Source organism: Toxotes jaculatrix, chromosome 8 (assembly GCF_017976425.1).
Source record: "Toxotes jaculatrix isolate fToxJac2 chromosome 8, fToxJac2.pri, whole genome shotgun sequence".
NCBI classification, from domain to species: Eukaryota; Metazoa; Chordata; class Actinopteri; family Toxotidae; genus Toxotes; species Toxotes jaculatrix.
In genome coordinates this window covers 2,229,138-2,249,206 of record NC_054401.1, presented here as the reverse complement: position 1 = coordinate 2,249,206, position 20,069 = coordinate 2,229,138, and the positions used below count along the sequence as shown (strand labels likewise).

Sequence of the window (20,069 nt, the reverse complement as noted above, 5' to 3'; positions counted from 1 at the left end):
AGGTCCATGTTAATCAGGCGAGTTTTCCGCCTGCAGTGAGGAGCTTCCATGTTGTTCTGATCGCAGAGGAAAGGTCAGTCCACCGGGGGGACGCTAAACAGGACAGTGATGAGAAGGAGTCACTTTGTTTTCCGGCTTTGTGATGCAGAGCTGCACTGATAAACAACAGCTCTCAGCTTTTTTTCCCCTCTGAACTCTGTCTGTATAACCATGATGACCCTGGTTTAACAGGATGATTCTCCCACAGGATGACTGACCTGAACTGAGCTGAACTGAGCTGAACTGAACTGAGAAATATGATGGACTGTCACCAGAGCCATTAATGTTTTAAAACCAAGAGTTCGAGGGTTTGGGGGTTTTTTTTTCAGATTACATTTGGCAGCCTCTGTAATAGCCAAGTGTGTCTGAGTATGTTTGTCCATCAGTGTTTGTGTGTGTGTGTGTGTATGAGAGAGAGGGAGGGGGTATTCCTCGCCACTACGACAGGGTCGGAGCCCACTCATCTTTATCGTATCCAGCTGTTGTTCAATCCAGAGATTTGGCTGACCCATGCATATCTGCCCATCTCTCCCTCCAAGCTGTGATAGTAATGTACTGCCCTGGAAACATGCCAGCACTCACTCAGTGTAGCGGACAAAAAAAAGAAAAAGAGAGGAGAAAAAAAAAATCACAAATCCCCTCAGAGCTGACAGCTTGGGGATTTTGCCATCCATATTATTATTATTTGCACGTCTCCGGCAACCTGGATGTGTTCTAACAGGTACTTTGTTGACAAAAATCTGCTTTTATGTGCATCAACCTGTTGGGATTGCAGCCGGGTTCTTAGTAATGGACAACTGTATTATTTTTCTGTTACCACTGGCAGGGGTAACAGCGTACTGTCTGTCTTTTGTGCCTGTTACCAAAGAAAAAGCAAAACATAAAGGAAAATTCTGGTTCATTAAAACTTTGGCTGATCACTTCTATTGGTGCTGAGATCTGTGAACATGGAGACATCGTTAAAAAGGAGTGAAACAGGGAAAGAAGCCTGAGCTGTCAGATGTTCAAACAGGCCGAAAACATTCCCCAATCTTATCAGTTAATTTTGTGAGTGTAGTATAATTACAGCAGGAGAGGACAGAGGTTGTCAAATACTGGAACCACCTGAAGTCACCGTAAGTGCTGAATTTGTGCAGAGTTCATGAGCAGATAGGCAGGTGGAACACGACGAATGCTACTGCTATGAGGACAGGTATGCATGCAGACAGGTACGGATGAGGTGACTGAGGAACAACAGGTAGAGCTGAGGACGAGTGCTGGACAGGATCGGTACAGCAGGGTCCAGAAGGACGGAGAATGCTCCCGGCAGGTACGGTGCAAAGGTGCAGACTTAACTGAGACGAAGCTGTCGCTGTTATAATGAGATGATGTTTTGGGAACAAACGGTTTTGGAATCAACAAACTAAACTGTAACAGTGTTCTCTGAAGGCTGCAGGAATAAGAAGGAAAAAAAGGGTGGATTTCAGGAACGTCACCTTTTCTCTGGCTTGTTCTGCCTTCATTAACATAAACTGTTGCCAGTTCTGGATGGCAAACTTTAATCGTGTATAAAATTTAGTGAACCATATAACATATTTTATGTGCAAACCACCATGAGCCAATTAAAGTAAGGTCAGCAGCAGAGTTAAAAAGAAAAAAGTGCAGTTTCCTTCATTTGGATGTAAGATACTGAAAATCTAAAGTATTTGATTAACTGTAGCCTCAGTGTTAATGATTGTCAAGACTTCAGTTATTACTCAGTGAAAGTTTTATTTCTTTTACACTTCTAATCTATTTTACTTACAAAATCAGACCCCTGTAAGGAAAAGCACACGTCCCTTTGCTCTCACTTGAGACACTAAAGAAGTGGAAATCTGTTGATGCTAATTGTGAGAGACGTGAATACAGTGATGGCGAGAATCAGTTGTTAAATATTTACGGTGGAAAGGGAGCAACGGTGACAAAAGCGACAACACATTTCCTGTTTGTCGTGACTGCGACGGACCCAGTCTTCGTTACACTACTCGTGACAAGGGGATTTAAGCCGTTATACGGCCCCCGGCGCACGGCACGGATCCAGGCTTAAATCTGTGGGACTCTGGTTCCAGCTGAGCGGAGGGATGGGGATGCGGAGGGCGCAGCATCAGCAGCACCGCGGTCAGAGCGCAGCAGCTTCTCCACAGCATCACTACGCACAACAAGACCCACACAGACACAGTCGACCTAAATTAGTTTAGTAGCGCAATTATCCTAAAACTCCCGTGGGTGTTCGGCAAGTCGGAAAAAGAGGAAATTAATGAAGAAGGAGGGCGAAGTAAATTGCGCGACGCCGGTGTGTCAGATGTTGGAAAAGTCTGGTTGAATGTAGACCGAAGAGGAAGGAGAGGAAGAGGGAAACTGTCCTGAAACGAGATGAACGCGTTTTTCTGCTGGAGACAAACGATGAGCGTTAAAGATGTGGAAGCTTCTCTGCGATGTTTCCTTCACTGAAAGCTTCAGCCGGTGAGTTTATTCTGTAAATCACTACAGCAGATACATTTTTATTTATCTAAACATCTCAAACTACTTTTTAGATTTTCAGCAGTTTTATTCGTGGTGGAACCTGAAAGCTGCCGTGATGTCTCTGCACCATTTCACCATATTTATCTATGTATGAATGGAGTTCAGAGTTAGGTCTTAATCTAATGCTTCTCTCACCCACTGCATTTTCTTTAATGTTCCTACAGATGTTCTTCGTGTGTCATTGCACTCTGTAATGAGTAAGTGTAGACTTTATACCATGTTGTACTTTATTTATTTTCATGGAGTCAGATAATAATCCTCAAATGTTCCTGTTGGAGCTGTTTTAACAGAGCTGCCGCGTCCTGTGGTCGTGTTTGCGCAGTTTTTTCTTCTTTTTTTTCAACTTTTGGTTTAATTTGTTTGCACACTATCACCCTAAATGTATTATAGGATTCCTTATGACTGATTAACGTTTCTCTGGGGTCCCTCAAATCAGATTTAACGGTGGAATTTATGAAAGAAAACATGAAAATGAGAGGAAAGAAAGTCTCAAGTTGTTGGTAATAGTGATTTACCTGCTCTCTTTTTTTATTTGTTTGTTTATTTGTCTTGTAGTTTTGTTGTTATTTGGGCAGTAAAGGTTGAGACCTATTTTGACATTTAGATACTGGGCGTTAAACCAAGTCTCTTCGAGGACAAATCTTAGTATAAAAATGCAGATGCCACTGTTGTGGGAGAGAGAAGAAAAGTGAGAACAGTAACTTACACTGTGTTTGGTACAATGGTTTAAATACTGACCTATATTAATACTTTTCTGCTTTGTGTTTTCATTATAACTCCTGAAACAGTCTTTTCTAGAAAGAGAAAACAAACGTGCCATTACGACTTTACTATTCAGCCTAGTTGCTTTGTTGTTTGTGTAAATTTGTGGTTTTGTTGTTGTTGTTGTTGTTTTAGTGGAGTTACAGTCTGTCCATGTGAACAGTAATCCTCAGGATAGTTTGTTCCATAAACCTAAAAAGGGCCACAGCAGACTGTGTTTTAACTGTGTTTCAGCAGGATTACAGACGGCAGTAACTGCAGCCTCATTTTTCCCCGGGGACAGTGTGAGACTGTGTGTGTGTGTTCTTTTTTTTTTTCAATCAAGACGCTTCACTCTGATCAAACCTCTGTTTGTCACCCAAAGACTTTACTGTACTTGGCTCCTCACGTTATATTTGATGATCATCTCACCCGCACTCTGATATAAGCCGGGATCTGCCTTTCAGTCGGGACACAGAGGTGAACTCCGACCAGCAGCAAACTCTTCGTCCTCTCCTCGTGTCATAATGAGGACGCACATCATGTCGGTTACAATGTGGCTCAGGAGGAGCAGATAACCATCAAGGGAGAACCAAGGATTTGACGCTTGGGATTCTGCCAAATGGGCAATTTAATCAGAGGGCATTTTATGCACAGGAAGTATGTCAGTCTCCTTGTTAGGGAATGATTTATCTGGACTGTTATATTGGGCAGCCGCACCAGACCTCAATTGATTTCAGCCTCAGGCAAAGAAGTATATGACAGATCTTTAACTGGTTTCTCAGCTTTGCCTGCACGGCCTCTGTGGCAGTCAGAAGCAGCAAAGCCTTTAAGTGTATTCTGAGCTGTCTGTACAGAGCGTTTATTCTAATGTCAGGGTCTGTCAGCACATTGAGCGGCAGTGTTCTTTCCTTTAGGTACTACGACAGAATAAAGATGTAGCTTTAGTTTTGGGCGGAGTTCGTTGAAATGATTTGGAGAACCACAGGGAGAGCGTTGGTCATGGTTTCACTTCAAAAAGCTTCCCTGGTTCTGTCCAGAAGATCCGAAAGGTTTTGTAAATGTGCTAAAACTAGAGGTCAATATTGTTTCACACATTTTGTAGTCGCAGTACGACCTTTATTTATTTATTTACTTTGAAGCTTTCAGTTGCATCCCATGGTATTCCTCAGTGGACAGAGTTGCTAAGTTGTCAGGAAGTGTCAGGAAACCTCAGTGGCTGAGGAAGGCCTCATGACGTGGATGAAAGCTTCAGAAACACAAGGAAGGGGACTGTCTGATGAGACATTAATGTTAAATTATATTGCTATTTCCAAGCTCAACATTTATTTTCATTTTTGGGAGCTCTTTTCTTTTCCCGTATCTCTCTTCACTTTTAACCAAATGGAACAAATTCAGTGCTGTCCTCACCACCGGAGGAAACAGGGAGTACACTGTGCTGAAATCTGTCCTCTACGTGCAGAAAACAGAAAAAAAAAATGGTGGGAACATGAAATCCTGGGTATATTCAGCCATTTTGAAATTAGTTTCAAAGGGGACATCTTTAAAAACAAACTCACTGTAAACACTGATACATCAGCTTGTTCTGAAAAACCTGACGTGAAACCAGGATTTTTTTCTTCTTTTCTTTTTTGTCTGTTTTATTTTTCCATGTATTTGCTCAAGTCAACGTTTGTGAATGTGTTTAAAGGCGACGTGTCCTTGGGTTTTCCCACCACTTTAAAAGCTGTGATGGATGAGCCGCAAACACACTTAATACTTTCTGAATACGTCTTCATGTTTAAATACATTCCAGATTAGCAACAGAGACTTCATCTTAAAAATAATGCCTTAAAAACATCAAAGAACGTGTTACTTGCACACTCATTGTGCCGTCAGAGGAAATGAGAAAATTGGGTGACAGAGTATTTCACTGCCACTTTGACTTCTTTCCAGTTGCCGCTGCTTAATACCAGGCTTAGCCAAAGATGTTTGGAGCTGTCTGGGAGAAGGTGTATCTGAGCCTGGAACAATTCATCCGCATATCCGCCCACCACGTTTTCAGCCTTTCAGCCATGAGATAAACATCACAATTAGGTTCAGCGCTCTCTTGTTTTTGCAGAAGATAAATCTCTCATGTTTTCACATGAGGTCTGCTTTATGTTCCTCTGTTTGTCTTTTCATCAGACCTGCTTTTGGAGGGCACATTTCCGAGGCAGAATCTGTGGCGCGCAGCACATTTGAACTCACTATGCACACACGCACTATTCAGGCCACATTTGAAGTCCTTTTATAGATGAATAGAAAGATCAGATGTTCACTGCCACTGGAGAAATGCAGTCGGGGCATGAATGAAGATTTGATGCCACTGGCCTAAGGCTTGTGTCAGCAGCAGCCTTGTGTTGTTTGGGCATGAAAAAAGCATCTTTATAGGAGAGGGTTTCTTTCATGCAGCATGTTTCTCATGTTCCTTTTCCAAGATGTGTGTGTGTCCTTTGTGCTTTGACTTTATTCATCCATGTGTTTTTATTGTGTGGGCTTCCTGTTTGACATGCTTTTTCTTTCTTCTTTTTTTTTTACTACCTACACAACCAGTTTCAAAAGAATTAAGTGGGGTTAAACCACATTCTAGCGTGTCTCTTTTTTTCAGTAGCTTAAATTATGGAGAATGTATCCGACAACTCTACACTTAAAATATAACAACAAAAAGAACTAAAAAAAAAAACCCAACAGATCCGATCATCAAGATTAAATCTTTTCATGTTCATTCAATCATATATGCTCAGTGTTCTCGGACAAAGGCAACAAGGAAGACGCCCCAAATGCAAATACAACCAGTAGAATTCTTTCACTTTAGCTACAAGAATCCAAGGTCAGTGAACAGACACACAGTTTGACAAACTGAATGCAAACAAATCTGATTCTGCTGAGGCATGAGGCAGGTCACAGCCTGGTAAAAGTTAAAAAGAGAGCAGGAGTGGGAAAGTACAGAGGCTAAATGAGGAAATGATGGATGCAGGTGTGGCAGGGAGGAGCAGGCTCAGGTGGCAGTCAATCTGGCAATCAGCACCTCTTCACCGACCGATAGGCCAGGAATGGGAAGATGTGAAAGCAGGCAGGGTTTGGACTTCTCAATCAAGCTCTTTCTGTGATTCTTAACACAACTACTTCCATCACTGTTTGTGTGCACAACCCTTCAGCAGCATGAATGCCTTTGAGGACAGACTGTACTAAAGTGCATCTTTTACCTCATTTGTACGATTCATTGCATCAAGAGCACAAAGCCTCACAAAAACACACAGTTGTTGAGGGTAAAAAGGGATCAGGGAGGTACTGTGATGCAGCCGGGCTTTTTTTCCCCCACCTTTAAGTGTAGCCATTTGGAACAGGCATAAACACTTCAGCCTTCAGATGTGGTTGGACAACACAAAGTATAAACTAGTTTTTCTTACTGCTGTTGGAAACATCACTTCCTGTCCAACAGAGGAGTGGACAAAGCAAGAAGCTAACATTAACTGGTTCAATCATAATTCCATTTCCATGTGTCCTTCTTCTGCACGCATTTAGCCAAGGTCACGGCAGCTGAAGGCTTTTCAGCTCACAGTGAGCGAGAGGCAGGGTGCTCCCAGGTGTGCAGACCATCACAGGGCTCCAGTCACACCGACAGCAGAGTACAGCATGTGCAGTTAACACAGTGAGCGAAAAGGTAACAAAAAACACCTTTGGAAGTGAAGTTTGGTCAGAGGCGCTTGAACGTCACTGGAGAATCGAGTGCCTGCCAGTTACAGAAAACATAGGTCCAGACTGCTCCCACACATCGAGCCCAGAGCTGATTGTACAGAAACTCATTTTCAGGGAGACAGGGCTGACAGCATGGACTCTCCGAATGATTTGTCCTCTGCCCCCAGCTTTTTTTTGCCTTTGCCCCACTCCGGCTGGCTCAGGCTCAGTTGGAAACCAGGTGGGATTGTGGAGCGGCCCAGTCAGATTAGCATACAGGCCTTTAAGTGTGCCACAGAGGAAAAGCTCCACCTCCACTCTAGTGAGATTATGGAGTTGATCGTTTTTCTGTGAAATAGCAAAAAACAATCACAACAGTCATCTTAGTCAGCTTACCTCATTTCCTCTTAACCTGCAGATTTGAAAACCTGTGTTTCTTTGATGCAACTTTTTAGTTTTTGACTGAAAAAGTCGATTTAGAGACTCATGGAAATTTTTCTCACAGAGGTTCTTGGACAAAGGCGCAAAGTAGAGTAAACTGAGGGCTCTGTATTCCATGCACATACATTTTTGCTTGTATATTTACATTTTCAAACATTTCATTACATCTTCTTCTTACTCATTTTTGTTTTCCCATTTTTTTGTTGTCTTTTTCCTCCTTGTTTCTTTCCTTCCCTCCCTTTCCTCTTTGTTTTCCCTGCTTTGTGTTCTTACTGCTTTCCCCCTTGTATTGCTCAGAATTGCTTTCTTTCCCCTTCTTATTTATTTCTATTTTCCCCTCCTTTTCTCCTCATTGTTTTCTTTGCGTCCTTGTTTCAATCTCACTTTCTATTCCATTCTTTTCTCTCTTGTTTTCCCCTCCCAGCATTTCTTTCTTACTTTTCTCCTTTACCCTCCTCTCTTTGCCTCACTGTGTTCTCCGTTGTGTCTTTCATTACTTTTGCTGTTAGGAATTAGAAGGTTTGTAATTTTCTATTAGTTTATACTGGCAAAGGATCTGAGTGCTCCTTCTGAAAGTACTTCTGAGTACTTCTGTTTCTTCAGCAGACTGAGGCACTTCCAGTTTCTTCCCTCTACAACAGCAACATGAGGCCATGTGTCTTTGTATCTGTCAACAACCAGTGAAACACCAACAGTCTGCTGTCCCAGATTTTAGAAGGAGTTGATTGCAGTTGAAGTCTGCAGTTTGTATGCACGTTGCCCTGAATTAGTCTGATCAGTGTTTGACATATGACCCGTTCCAGGTTAAGTCAGCTCCCCTTTAATGCGTGACCTCCCATCATCCCTCTGATGTCGATGGATCCAACGCATCACTTCTGTTAGCTGAGACGACCTAATTTGTCACATCACATAGGCGCTGCACTGAGACTAATTCCCTTCCCTCATTTATTTGTGCTATTATTAATATTGCAGACGGAGCACTTTGCGTGACGTCGCACAGAGTCTTAACTCTCTCCTCGTCAGAATGAGGAATTACAGCAGAGTGCTTTACCCAACACGCAGTCTGGAACAAGACCGACGTGAGTGGATCTGTCACTCTGACCCACTTCCACCGCACATTACATGGGTGTAAATACTCAAACACACCCATCCTTAATGCGTCTGTCCGTCTCACTCTCTGTCTGCTGCTGCACTCTCTGTTTACTTTTTCACATGCTCACAGTCACGTTTGCCCTCTTTTTTCATTTTTATTCCTGTTTTACGTCGTAGTTCACGTAAATACATCTGAGCTGCTGAACTACAAGATAATGAAAAGAGCAGGCCGTTAAAGAAAACAGAGAAACGCTGCTCAGCAACAAAGCAAGGATGTATACAGCAACAGGTAATGGCAACAAACGACACGCAACCATAAACACAGAACCAGTGTTTTCAGGTCACTTCTGAATGTGGACACGGTCGTGACAGATCTCGTGTCATCAGGAAGTTCGTTCTCGAGAAAAAAAACATTACCATTTCCAAATAAGCAAAATAAAAATCAGCACAATCCAAAACATTCAGATGAAATAAATCTGTTTCAATGTGTAGGCACAGAGGCAAACAATTAATATAATCCCATTTGTCACAGGCACAAGCTTGCAGCCACATACACTTTTCTTTATCTTTATTCCACATGACAATCTCAAACATGCAGCCAGGCAAGCACAGCCTTTCCACGGTGACATTAGCATTCAGGGGTCTGCATTTTTCTCACGGGCCTTGTTAAAAAAAATTATCCAATTAGAAATGGCTCGCTTGACCTCCACACAATCCGTGAAATGTTCCGCAATGAGAGCAAAGATTATGTAATGTAGACATGAATTATGTGAAGATTTCATTCCTCCACCACAAACTGGATTATGTGGTGACAACAGATGCTAAATTTTAAGTTTAAATTTTAATTCAGTGCTGATTCACTCTCCACTTTACTTTTTGTTCATGTTGACAGCGGCTGTTTGTTTTGTGTCATGAGTTTGGATTAATGTTGGGATGTTATTGTCCACCATAACGTTTGACTATCAATATACTTACTGTTTCTATTTTTGTTTCTGCCACAGAGTTCCCTTATAGTAGGAAAAGTTTTACATTTTTTTTTATTAAACATAGAAGCAACTTCTGACATGAACTCTTTTACGAGTCCTTTCCCCAACAAACCCAAAGGGAAAAGAGCAGTGGGCTTTTGTTTTTCAACGATGCAGCCGACAGCTGTTCTGCCAGCAAACCTTTTAATATGTGCTGCTTGCATGCAGGAGGTCTCAGGGGCCATCACACTGCAGCAGGTGCCAGAAGCCCATAAAAAAAAGGAGAAACACACACCACACCAACTCCACCACCACCACCACCACCACCACCACACATTCAGACACACTTTCAACAACTGGAACAAACACACACAGAAAACACACAAAAGTGCAAAGACACAAGCTCTCGCTCTGTGATCCCCTCACTGTTGTTCTGTTCCAGCCGCTTTAATTGGGGATTTGAGCCCGGCTCTTGTCTTTCTCACTGTGACGAGCTAAAAATAGCTCTTTGACAAGTGTCAGAAAACCCAGCCGGGCTCAGACTCTTCAGTTCTCAGTTCTCTGTCAGATGGGCTGCTTCACACAGGGACTCATGCTGAGGGCATCCATCGCGTGGCCCGTGTGAGGTTATGTTCCTGTTTCATGCACCTGTTGCAGAAGAAATTTTCACCTAATGTCTTTATCTCAATAATTTCACGCTCTGCGTCGCAGTTTTTCACATTTTGCTGCAGGTCCTTGTGTAACAGGCAGAGTCTGAGTGTCGGGGAACGGCAGATGAGGTAAAACATAAAAGAGTCGAGCTCAGAGAGAGAGAGTTCCTTCTCAAAGCTAATGAAGCCATAACGCAGGTGAGAAGAAGAGTTAAAGTTAATTGAGAATCATCGTCTTTTCTTTGCTTCTGGCCGTGTTACAGCAAGATAATGATATGAGTCACTGTTCACTGTAGCACTTTGATGAATATGATCCTGAGCAGAAGTGCTCACGTTGGCAGTTTGGCGAATGAAGAATGTTTCCTCAGAGCTTTTGGCGAGCATCATAATCAGCACACAAACACCACACGCGCTGATAGAAACACTTTGATGACCTTCCTCCGCATCCACACGCCCCCATGATGCAATGAAATCATTTCTTTGATTGTTTTTTTTTTATTTCACCGGTAGTTTGATGAACACGATCATTTCACATTCACGACCATGAGGGAAACATAGCGACTGTGCAGAGCCGAGTGAAGACTGCAGCTGTGTTCAGTCACTGAAGAAAGTCCTAATTTTAACACGGGGTGGAAACTGTCCGCAGATTGATGTAAGGCAATAAGGGCCCGAGCTGAGAGACTTGATGAGTTTTGTCTGAGCAAAGAGGGCAAACTAAGCACAGTAAGGGAAGTTGAATTATTTCAAAGAATTAAGCGACAGTGGGAATTCACCCAAAAGACTGCCGCAGCTCTGCCAAAGGATTGTCTGAAGCGAGGTTACATCCGATTGGCTTGGATATTGTTTGCATTTTGGCATGGTGAGGGTTTATTAGGTAAGAGCTGGCACCTACTTGGCTTTAGGAGAGTGGATGTTTTTGAGTTATGCAAAAAGGTTTCTGCAGGGACATTAAATGGTAACTCCATATTCGTCAATCAGGCTCTTCGGTATCTGGCCAGACTTTGACTTAGTAGGCAAATCCAAGAAACAGCCAGATGGTGAGACTCGCCACAGCAACCAAACAACATTATTATTATTAAACTGAATTAAACAGAAAAGATCAATGGACTTCTCGGAAATGACGATGTCAAAAAAGCAGGAAGTGGAGTTTGATTACAGCTAAAAGCTAAAATGTTATGATAATCGCATAATTTCATAATACAGGCCTGGAGACTGAAAAGGCGTTTCCCAAAACCAGTTTAACAACAGACTGTGTAACAACCGCCAGTACAGCATTATTATTATCATTAAACTAAATTACACAGAAATAATCAAAAAACGTCTGAGAAATGAGAAGCAGGAGGGGAAAAGACTGACTGATGGTGTAGCTACAACTAAAAACTGACATCACAACATCACAACAGCCACAGTTTTTACAGATTGTGGTCATTAACACATAATCATTGGAGCTGAATTAATTAAGTTTAAATTAATTTACATTATTGTAGAAAAGACGTCACAGGTTTGAGGTGTTTTCAGTTCTCTGTGTTGCAGCTGTTTAAGCGACTGCATCGTTAATAGAAAGGACATGTGGCTGAGCTTAATAGAAAATAGTTCCAGTATTCACACGGCAACACGACACTCATGTGACCACGCTCCACACAAGGCGAGAAATACATGTCCAAATTACAAGTGCATTTATTCACTCACTTTCTAATTTGACGGACGGGGTCAGTCCTGGCTGTGACTCCGGGGTCGCGACCTTTGGCTGGACTCTAGCTTTATAATGTGTGCGGAGCAAAGGAGGAGGCATCCTGATCCCTGATTTGCTGGAGGGGCTCAGCAACTGACAGCCCACCCGCCTGAGATATCACACACCTGCCAGTCTCTGTCTCTCACAAGCTGGCACTGGGGGGCTGGTGGGGTGTATATCACACACATAAGCAACAAAGGGGAGTTCTGGGTTTGGTTCTTGAATGACCATCACAGGACTGTAAATCTCATCAGAGATCTCAGGTGCAAACTGAAATGAAAACTAAATCAAGTTGTTCTTCAAGACACCACCACCTTATAATGTCAGAAAAAAAAAATCAATATTCTGTGTCAGGTGTGTCTGCTCTCTGACGCTGTGTATCGGTCTGACGCGGGTCCTGCCGGTCTAAAGGAGTTATCCCTTTGCCTGTTAAGGGCGAATATGCGCGGATTGCGAAACCCTCCCACCGCCGTATTTGCGCGAGTAACGCGAAGCGAAAATTCGCTTCGGTTTGGTCTGAACGCACCATGAGAGCACAAGTGCTGGGTTGTGAGTCAGCGCTTCCAGGCAGCAAGTATAAAGAGCTGTTTGCATGAGGAGCAGGGATGAGACAAAGACTGAGCAGCCCCGGGACTCTGGACAACTTTACCACTCAGAGTCGAAGCTGCAGCGAGGACGAGTCCGCGCTTTGGAAACTGTCTGATGGTGGAGAGTGAGAAGCTGCAGCTGCTGCAGGTTAGTCTCAGTCTGGCATTTGGTGTTTTTCAGGATTTGGATCGTCTTTGGTGGATGTTTGAAGAACTCTGTCATGAGAGGAAACTTTGCTTTATAGGGCTGTTTGTGCTTTGGGCTTTTCGTTTTCTGTGCAGCTGTGGCACGTTGTCGGTGCAATGTGAAGATTTTTTTTTTATTTTTTACTGTGTCAGTTCTTGGTGGTGGTGGTTGTTGGAGATTAAATACATAATTTTGCATCACATACTTCCCCAGCACGTGTTTATTTACCTGGCGAGACCAGACACTGTCAGAATAATATACTTATGTAATATTTCACTGAGCAGTGTTTTACATCAGTGGGTCTTTTTTGGACTCTTCATTTGGTTTTGAGCACGTTTTTCTATTTGGGTTGCACGACTAAGTACTGACTCATTTTGAAGCATGTATGAGTGTATGATTCAATTATGTATTGCATCCTCACATAACCAATATGTTTTGCACAGTCAACAGGAGAAGGAGGGGGGCCGCGTGATAAAGAAAATTAAGCAATAAAAATAATGGTTGAAAAGTGTGTTCTTACTGCATGTTTGCTCAGAACTAAGCTGTTTATATGTAGGAGTGTACTTTCGGCTGTGTTTTAGTTGCTCTGCAGGGCTTTATTACTTTAATTATAATAAAGGTCTTTATTCCTCTGATTAATTTCTGCTTCCAAGAGCTTGTTTGCTTCTATAACAACTCTATATTTTCACGTTTTTTAACCTCTATTATTCCGAATCATTGTATTATTTCAGTATTTCACTCTAAAACACTATATATCTGGAAGACTGCCACTGCAGATGAAATTCAGCCAGTATTTTAAGAGCTGGCCAGTCCTCGCTTCGGATGAGTCATTTTCTAACTCTAACAGTAATTGAGAATATGCTTCACCATTCATGTCAGTCATTAGAGCAGAGGAGTCATCATTTTGTGAAATGTTGAACATTAGTTTCTCACTTTGGAACAAAGTTCTTAATTAAACCAAAAAAATATATATATATATATGGGATCTTAGGGGGATTTGGAAACAGAATCTTATAGTAAATGTATCTGAACTTAAAGAGTAGTAGCTGTTTGTGTAGAGTCTAATATAATATAATATAATATAATATAATATAATATAATATAATATAATATAATATAATATAATGACATAATGGACAGTATAATAATACAAATCGTGATTGAACTGTGACTCACCGTACTGAAGCCCAAATTCACAAATTTGTCTTAGAGGGCGTTACAGTCTGTACACCCCCTATCCTTACTTTAAATGCTGTACTTCATTGCTTATTTGGTACTTAAACTCATTTTATTCAGAGAATCTATACCACTCTAATCCTGTTGCTGGCTCTGACTCCAGTTGGCGTGCCAAAATCCAGATGCCTGGCCCAGGGGGCAAAGCTCTCATCCCACTGAGGCCTCATCTGCACCGTCAGAGGCACCACACATGAGACTAGACGCACTAATAACATTTTTTTTTTTTTTTGTAGGGCAGATCATATGTGGAAACTTCTACGGGTGTTAAGGGCTTTTAATGGTACTTTTCCAGTCTTTGCGAGGATAAAATGTCCTGAGTAAAAAGTGATATGTATTCTTTGATAATCAGTTAAGTAGGGATTTTGTTGTCTGCGGTACAGAGATGTAGGCCGGTCTTATCAGATGCGACATCTGCTTCACACTGGACACACTCTGTTACCCAGAATGAGCACTTTTTGTTGTGCTTTCCCACACGTTAAATTACAAGTATGAAAAATACACATCAAGGGAGCATCAAAATGAATATGGGACATATCACTGAAAGGAATCAAAATAGTGTCACAGTGTAGACTATGAGACAAATATCAAATTCAAAAGGGCAGAAAAACTGTCTTGACTTTATTTAAGAGCCACATTGGAGCTCTAGTCACTGCTATCCACGAGACCAGCTGCTACAAAATGAATCATTTAAACGCAGAGCAGCACAGCCTGTTCACAGAGTTGTGTTTGTGTTGATTCCTCTGGTTTGTCCTGGTTTTCCATTTGTAGGAACACCTGAATGTTGCAGCACCAAACTGATAAGATGGACAAGGTTAACAGTTTTCTTATCTGTATGCCCTAATTTAAAAAAAAAAAAAAAAAGCTTGTGGAAAGACAAATGCCACGTGTTCTCTCACTCTGGAAGTTGGAGAATATGTAAACTGAAGTCAGACAATTGTTTATATTCAGCCTCAGCGCCAAGTGTTTTTGGATGCTATCTTGTGTTTGGGTGTCAAATTAAACTTTGACCTTAAAGCCATTTTGTTAAGACTTGTTTTTCTGTCTCTCTGTTCTATCCAGGCCGCTCTAAAGGGCATGTTACTGACGGAACCACATCTCTAGAGAGGACTTAACTCAAGTCTGATTCCAACTTGACTGCCACTGGTTATGAAAATCTGCACACCGAGACTGACACGGTATGTCTTTACACAAGTTTAAACTAAATGAAGAAAATAAATCCAATACAATGTATGTGCCTTTTGATTTAAAGTGTATTTCCTAAAAATATGAGATTAATCTGTTTTATATTCATTGACAAAACTGGATTTTTTGTCAGAATATCAGAACTTGTGTCTTCGTCTCTTTTCAGGCAGGGGGTAAGATGTTTGTGGAGTCAGTTGTCCGATGGGGGGCGTGGAGCATCCTGCTCCAGTTTGGACTGGGTGTATCTGCAGGAGGCTGCCCTCCACGGTGTGTGTGTCGACCTGAGGCTAAAGAAGTGATCTGCTCTGGCAAACATTTGAACTCAGTACCAGAGGGCTTTTCCAGCGATGCCAGGCGTTTGGATTTATCCCACAATAAGATTAAGACTGTGGGGCGCCGCCAGTTCTCCAGCCTCCTTCAACTTCAAGAGTTGGACCTCAGTGATAATATAATCTCTATGATTGAGGTGGAGGCTTTCCAGGGCCTACAAAATCTCAGGACGCTTCGGATTAAGAATAACCGTCTCAAGATCATCCCAGTTGGGGTGTTTTCTGGCCTGTCCAGCCTGCGATATCTGGATTTGAGCCAGAATGAGATTCTGGTCTTCCTGGACTATACCTTCAAAGAAATGGTGAACTTGCAAAAACTGGAAGCTGGTGAAAATGACTTAGTTTTCATCTCTCAGCGGGCTTTCTTCGGTCTGCAGAACCTGCAGGAGCTCAGTTTGGATCGCAGCAATCTGACCTCCATCCCCACCGAGGCATTGTCCCAGCTCCAGAGCCTGACACATCTTCGAATGCTGCGCCTCACCATTTCTACACTGCCCAACAATGCTTTCCGTCGACTCCACCGTCTGCGCAGCCTCCTGATTGCAAACTGGCCAGCACTGGACACTATGGCTAGCAACAGCTTGATTGGTCTCAATTTGACCTCTCTTATCATCAGCAGCTGCAACCTAAGTGCTGTTCCCTACTCAGCACTTCGTCACCTGGTATATCTGCGCTTTCTGGACCTGTCCTACAACCCCATCACTGTTATCCAAGGTAATCTGCTGGGGGACCTCCTGAGACTACAGGAGTTGCACCTAGCAGGGGGCAGCCTGCTACAAATAGAGCCGGGGGCCTTTAAGGGACTGGCCTATTTTCGCATGCTTAATGTGACATCCAATCAGCTCACTACTTTGGAGGACAGCGTCTTCCACTCTGTGGGGAACCTTCAAGTGTTGCGGCTGGATGGGAATCCCCTAGCATGTGACTGCCGACTTCTCTGGGTGGCCCGCCGCAGATTGCGCTTGAACTTTGATGGACATCAGCCTACTTGTTCCTCTCCTGACGCAGTTAGACAGCGGGAATTCAGAGACTTCTCAGAGAAGGAGCTCCCGAGGCTGTTCACCTGCCGCCCCCCTCGTATTGTGGACCGCAGGCAGCAGGAGGCAAGAGTCGAGGAGGGCACCACGGTTCTTTTCTCCTGTAAAGCTGACGGGGATCCATTCCCCTCTATCACCTGGATCTCATCCCACAAGAATGCGGTTTCTCCAACAGGAAGAATCAGAGTCTTGCCCAATGGTACTCTCGAAGTGCGTTTTGCCCAAGTTCAGGACAGTGGCACCTATCAGTGCGTGGTGAGCAATGCGGCCGGCCGTGACAGCCTGACTGTCGACCTCTATGTGAAGGGCCTTCCTCGTAACAGAACCATCTCTTTCTTGTCAGAGGAGGGCTGGGTGGAGCCTTCAAATCCCCAAGCTGCCAACTCCTCAGCTCAAATGGCCAAGCCATACCCGTTTGATGCAAAGACTCTGATCATCGCCACCACCATGGGCTTCCTGTCTTTCTTCAGCTCGGTGGCCATCTGTTTTGTCTTCATGTTCTTCTGGAGCCAGAGCAAAGGGCAAATCAAGCACACAGCAACTATAGACTTTGTTCCTCGGTCTTCCATGGGTGGAGGGGGAGGGGACGGAGGTGATGGTGGCAGGTTCACCATGAAACTAATTTAAACCGAAGGAAGAGGTGAAAGGGGTCTTGCTTTTGACTGTGACTTATGTAATATGGACCCCGACCCCACCACCGCATTGGGACAGTCTGGGACGGACACCTGTATTCAAAGACGCCTTTAGAGGGCAAATCCGAGCTACCGATCCACCTAATGAATATCTCATGATCCTGGAGTAGAAAGATGTTAACAGATTGTGGACAGAGCTGTCTCATGGTAGATGTGCTTTTGCTTTCAACGACTTTGATTACTTTGATGAAGCAAATGACCACTTACCTAGCACAGGTCTATTATTATGTAGCATGTAATCATGAAATAGTTTTAATTTTCACAGATTTTGGGATTACACAAAAAGAGTTTGACTCATTTATCAAACGTTTCTACATTGTCAAAACATACTGTATCAGGTGCTTCTCATCCATATTGTACAAATGTGCTCGGCTTTATGTCTTCACATGCCAATACAAGCCAAGTGAACATTTGCCCTTTTGACCCTCAGGTGGCTATTTTTTGCTCACCAACAGAGGATCATGTTAAAGACTGCAATAATAGACTAGAATAGACTAGCCAAATAATTGCGACCTTATGGTTAAATTTTGGACATTTTGGAGCCGTGCAGTATGTTTCAGAAATGCTGCATTGGAAACATGCTTTCTGTTATGGGTACGGCTTTCTTTGAAAGATCATTTAACAGTGTAAAAGGACTGGTAGCTTACCATAATGTACATAGGAATGTAACCTTTCCCATTTCATACTTAAAACAAATTTGTCAGGTCCAAATTGGATCACTGTCTTTCTTTTGTACTTTATCATGTAATTACATTAGATGACTCTGTTCCATCAGAAGATGCTATGATTTCTCCTTTTTTATATTCAAGAAACCACCTTTTTTATTTTTTACCCACACAAAACACTGACAAATATGTGCCTCAGTAACATTCTCACCATTGACAGAGAGAATGCTCACCTGATCACCATTATCTTGTAAATATTTAGGTCAAGGGCGTTTGTGTGCGCTGGGTTTATTCTGTCATTTTATCTAGTTCTGGGGATTAGTGTCACTCAAATACGCCACTCTTGTTATGTATAAACTTAACTGTGTAGCTACACAATGCATAAAGCAACTCTTTATTATGCCAGGAAAAGAAGAATGATGCACACACACAGCTTTGACAAGTTTGTTTATTTGCTATCTTGTTCATAAATTTTTTTTTCACTTAATGTTATTAAATGCATATATGTAAACCTGCCTTGTGTGTATGCAATGCCTTGAACTGTTTCATCTAAAATATTTTGGAATGTTATTAAATGGGGGAAAAAAAAACAAATCCAATCATCCTAAAACCCATCTCTCGGTGGATCTTCATCTGAAATGACGCTATTGTTGGGAAATTGGCAAGAGAGGGACACATTTTCTTGCATAATCAAAGCACTTAATCTCTGTGCCGTGAAGCCACTGTGAGGACGCGGTGTTTCAATGTGAGACAAAAAGTGGCATTGTTGCTCCATCGTAAGACAACAAAGCTACAGCTGGCAGTTAGCCACACAAATGTACGTATGTCTTGTTTTTTCCTAAGTGAAGACAAAGGATTATGCGTGCAGAGGATGCTGTTGTGGATGTTTTTTCCTCAAAGCCACGTGTATCCCTGCACTAATACAAATGAATCTGTTTAGACATTTACAGGTATTTCCTGTGTCCCCTGCTGCATATACTTCACTGCTGACTCTCTGTTTTAAACAGAATATTGCACTTGAGACTGATAAGCCAAACGTTAACCACTGAATTACCCTCACTTCACCTTAGTACAGTTTAGAAAGTTGCAGTGCTCAGAGTGGATTCATTGGACAGCAAATCATTTTGTCCATCTCATGCAGTTGCCCAGAATAACCCAGAAAAAAACTGATAATCACGTGTATGAGCGGAGATTTAAACCCTTTTGGATTACCTCTGCATGTCTCAATCTGTTATATAGGTCTGTCTGGGGGGTGCTATCCTCCGGCCCAGCTTGGCCTGTCATATTATCTATTTTAATACAACTATTTGCTCCCACTGGACAGAAAGCCAAAGGGGCAGATTAAAGTGGTGTTTATAAACCACTCCCTTCCACGACTGGCATGCACACTCCACCAAGAACATTATGGCCTCTTCACATCTGCCCTGAGGTTAGTTTCAAGCTCCTTCGCTGTTTTGACGGCAAAGAAGGGAACATTTCCTCACAACATGAGATGCGTTTTGCATCAGTGTTCTGGTCATTTGGCTGACACTGTTATCCACGGTGACGGGAATAGGCTTAAATGATTAGATCACCTAAATTACAAGCAGCTAACAGTCACGTGGCCACAGATTATAAGATCTAAGTGCTTGAAATATTGCGAGTAAGAAGTGGGACTCCATTTTTCCTTTAGCTTTTGGAAGGACTGTTGCAATAACCACAATATTTGAAAGTACACAAAGAAACTCACACAGTGGCATAAAAACCTTGAGCCCCCATAAAATAGCCTTAAGCCCCCCCCCCCCCCCCAATCAATCTGGGGGGGGTCGCCAATCCAATCCGCTTTTTCATTGCGAGAAAGCCGATATTAACGAGAATCCAGTCCATGTTTTGCTGCTCCCTTGAGCAGGAAATCAAGAAGAAGATGCCCGTGTTAATAAGAATCCATCCCACGTTTTCACTATTACCGTTCACTGTTACGCTGCACAGACTGTACGGAAGTGACGGAGAGACGTTTGAAATGAGCGCCACCGCAACGACATGGATATTCGGAGGTTTCTAAAGAAGGAAGTAAGTCATCGTTGCTGGAGGTAGTAATTAGTTAATTCCCACAGCACAGAGTCCTTTGTCAGTAATAAACCAAAGTATCCTCCCTGTTCTGACAGACAGAACCTGGCCATCAGCCATCATGTTACCAATTTAACATTCTGTGCTTGCCTAGCCAAATGGCTAGTGTAACTGTCAGTGCTGTTTGCTCTAAAAAAACAGAGAGCTA

General features: G+C 42.7%; 1 protein-coding gene across 1 annotated transcript; it reads left to right on the top strand.

Moving 5' to 3' along the window:
* Positions 1-12,526: 12,526 nt before the first annotated feature.
* Positions 12,527-18,243, top strand: lingo4b (leucine rich repeat and Ig domain containing 4b). The gene is made up of 3 exons (XM_041043916.1): positions 12,527-12,635; positions 14,970-15,085; positions 15,259-18,243. The coding sequence occupies exon 3, from the start codon at positions 15,271-15,273 to the stop codon at positions 17,083-17,085; it is 1,815 nt and encodes a 604-aa protein (XP_040899850.1). The 5' UTR covers positions 12,527-12,635; positions 14,970-15,085; positions 15,259-15,270; the 3' UTR covers positions 17,086-18,243.
* The last annotated feature ends 1,826 nt before the right edge of the window (positions 18,244-20,069 follow it).

Excerpts from the sequence above, each read along its gene's own strand:
- lingo4b (XM_041043916.1), top strand. The coding sequence starts at position 15,271 with ATGTTTGTGGAGTCAGTTGTCCGATGGGGGGCGTGGAGCATCCTGCTC.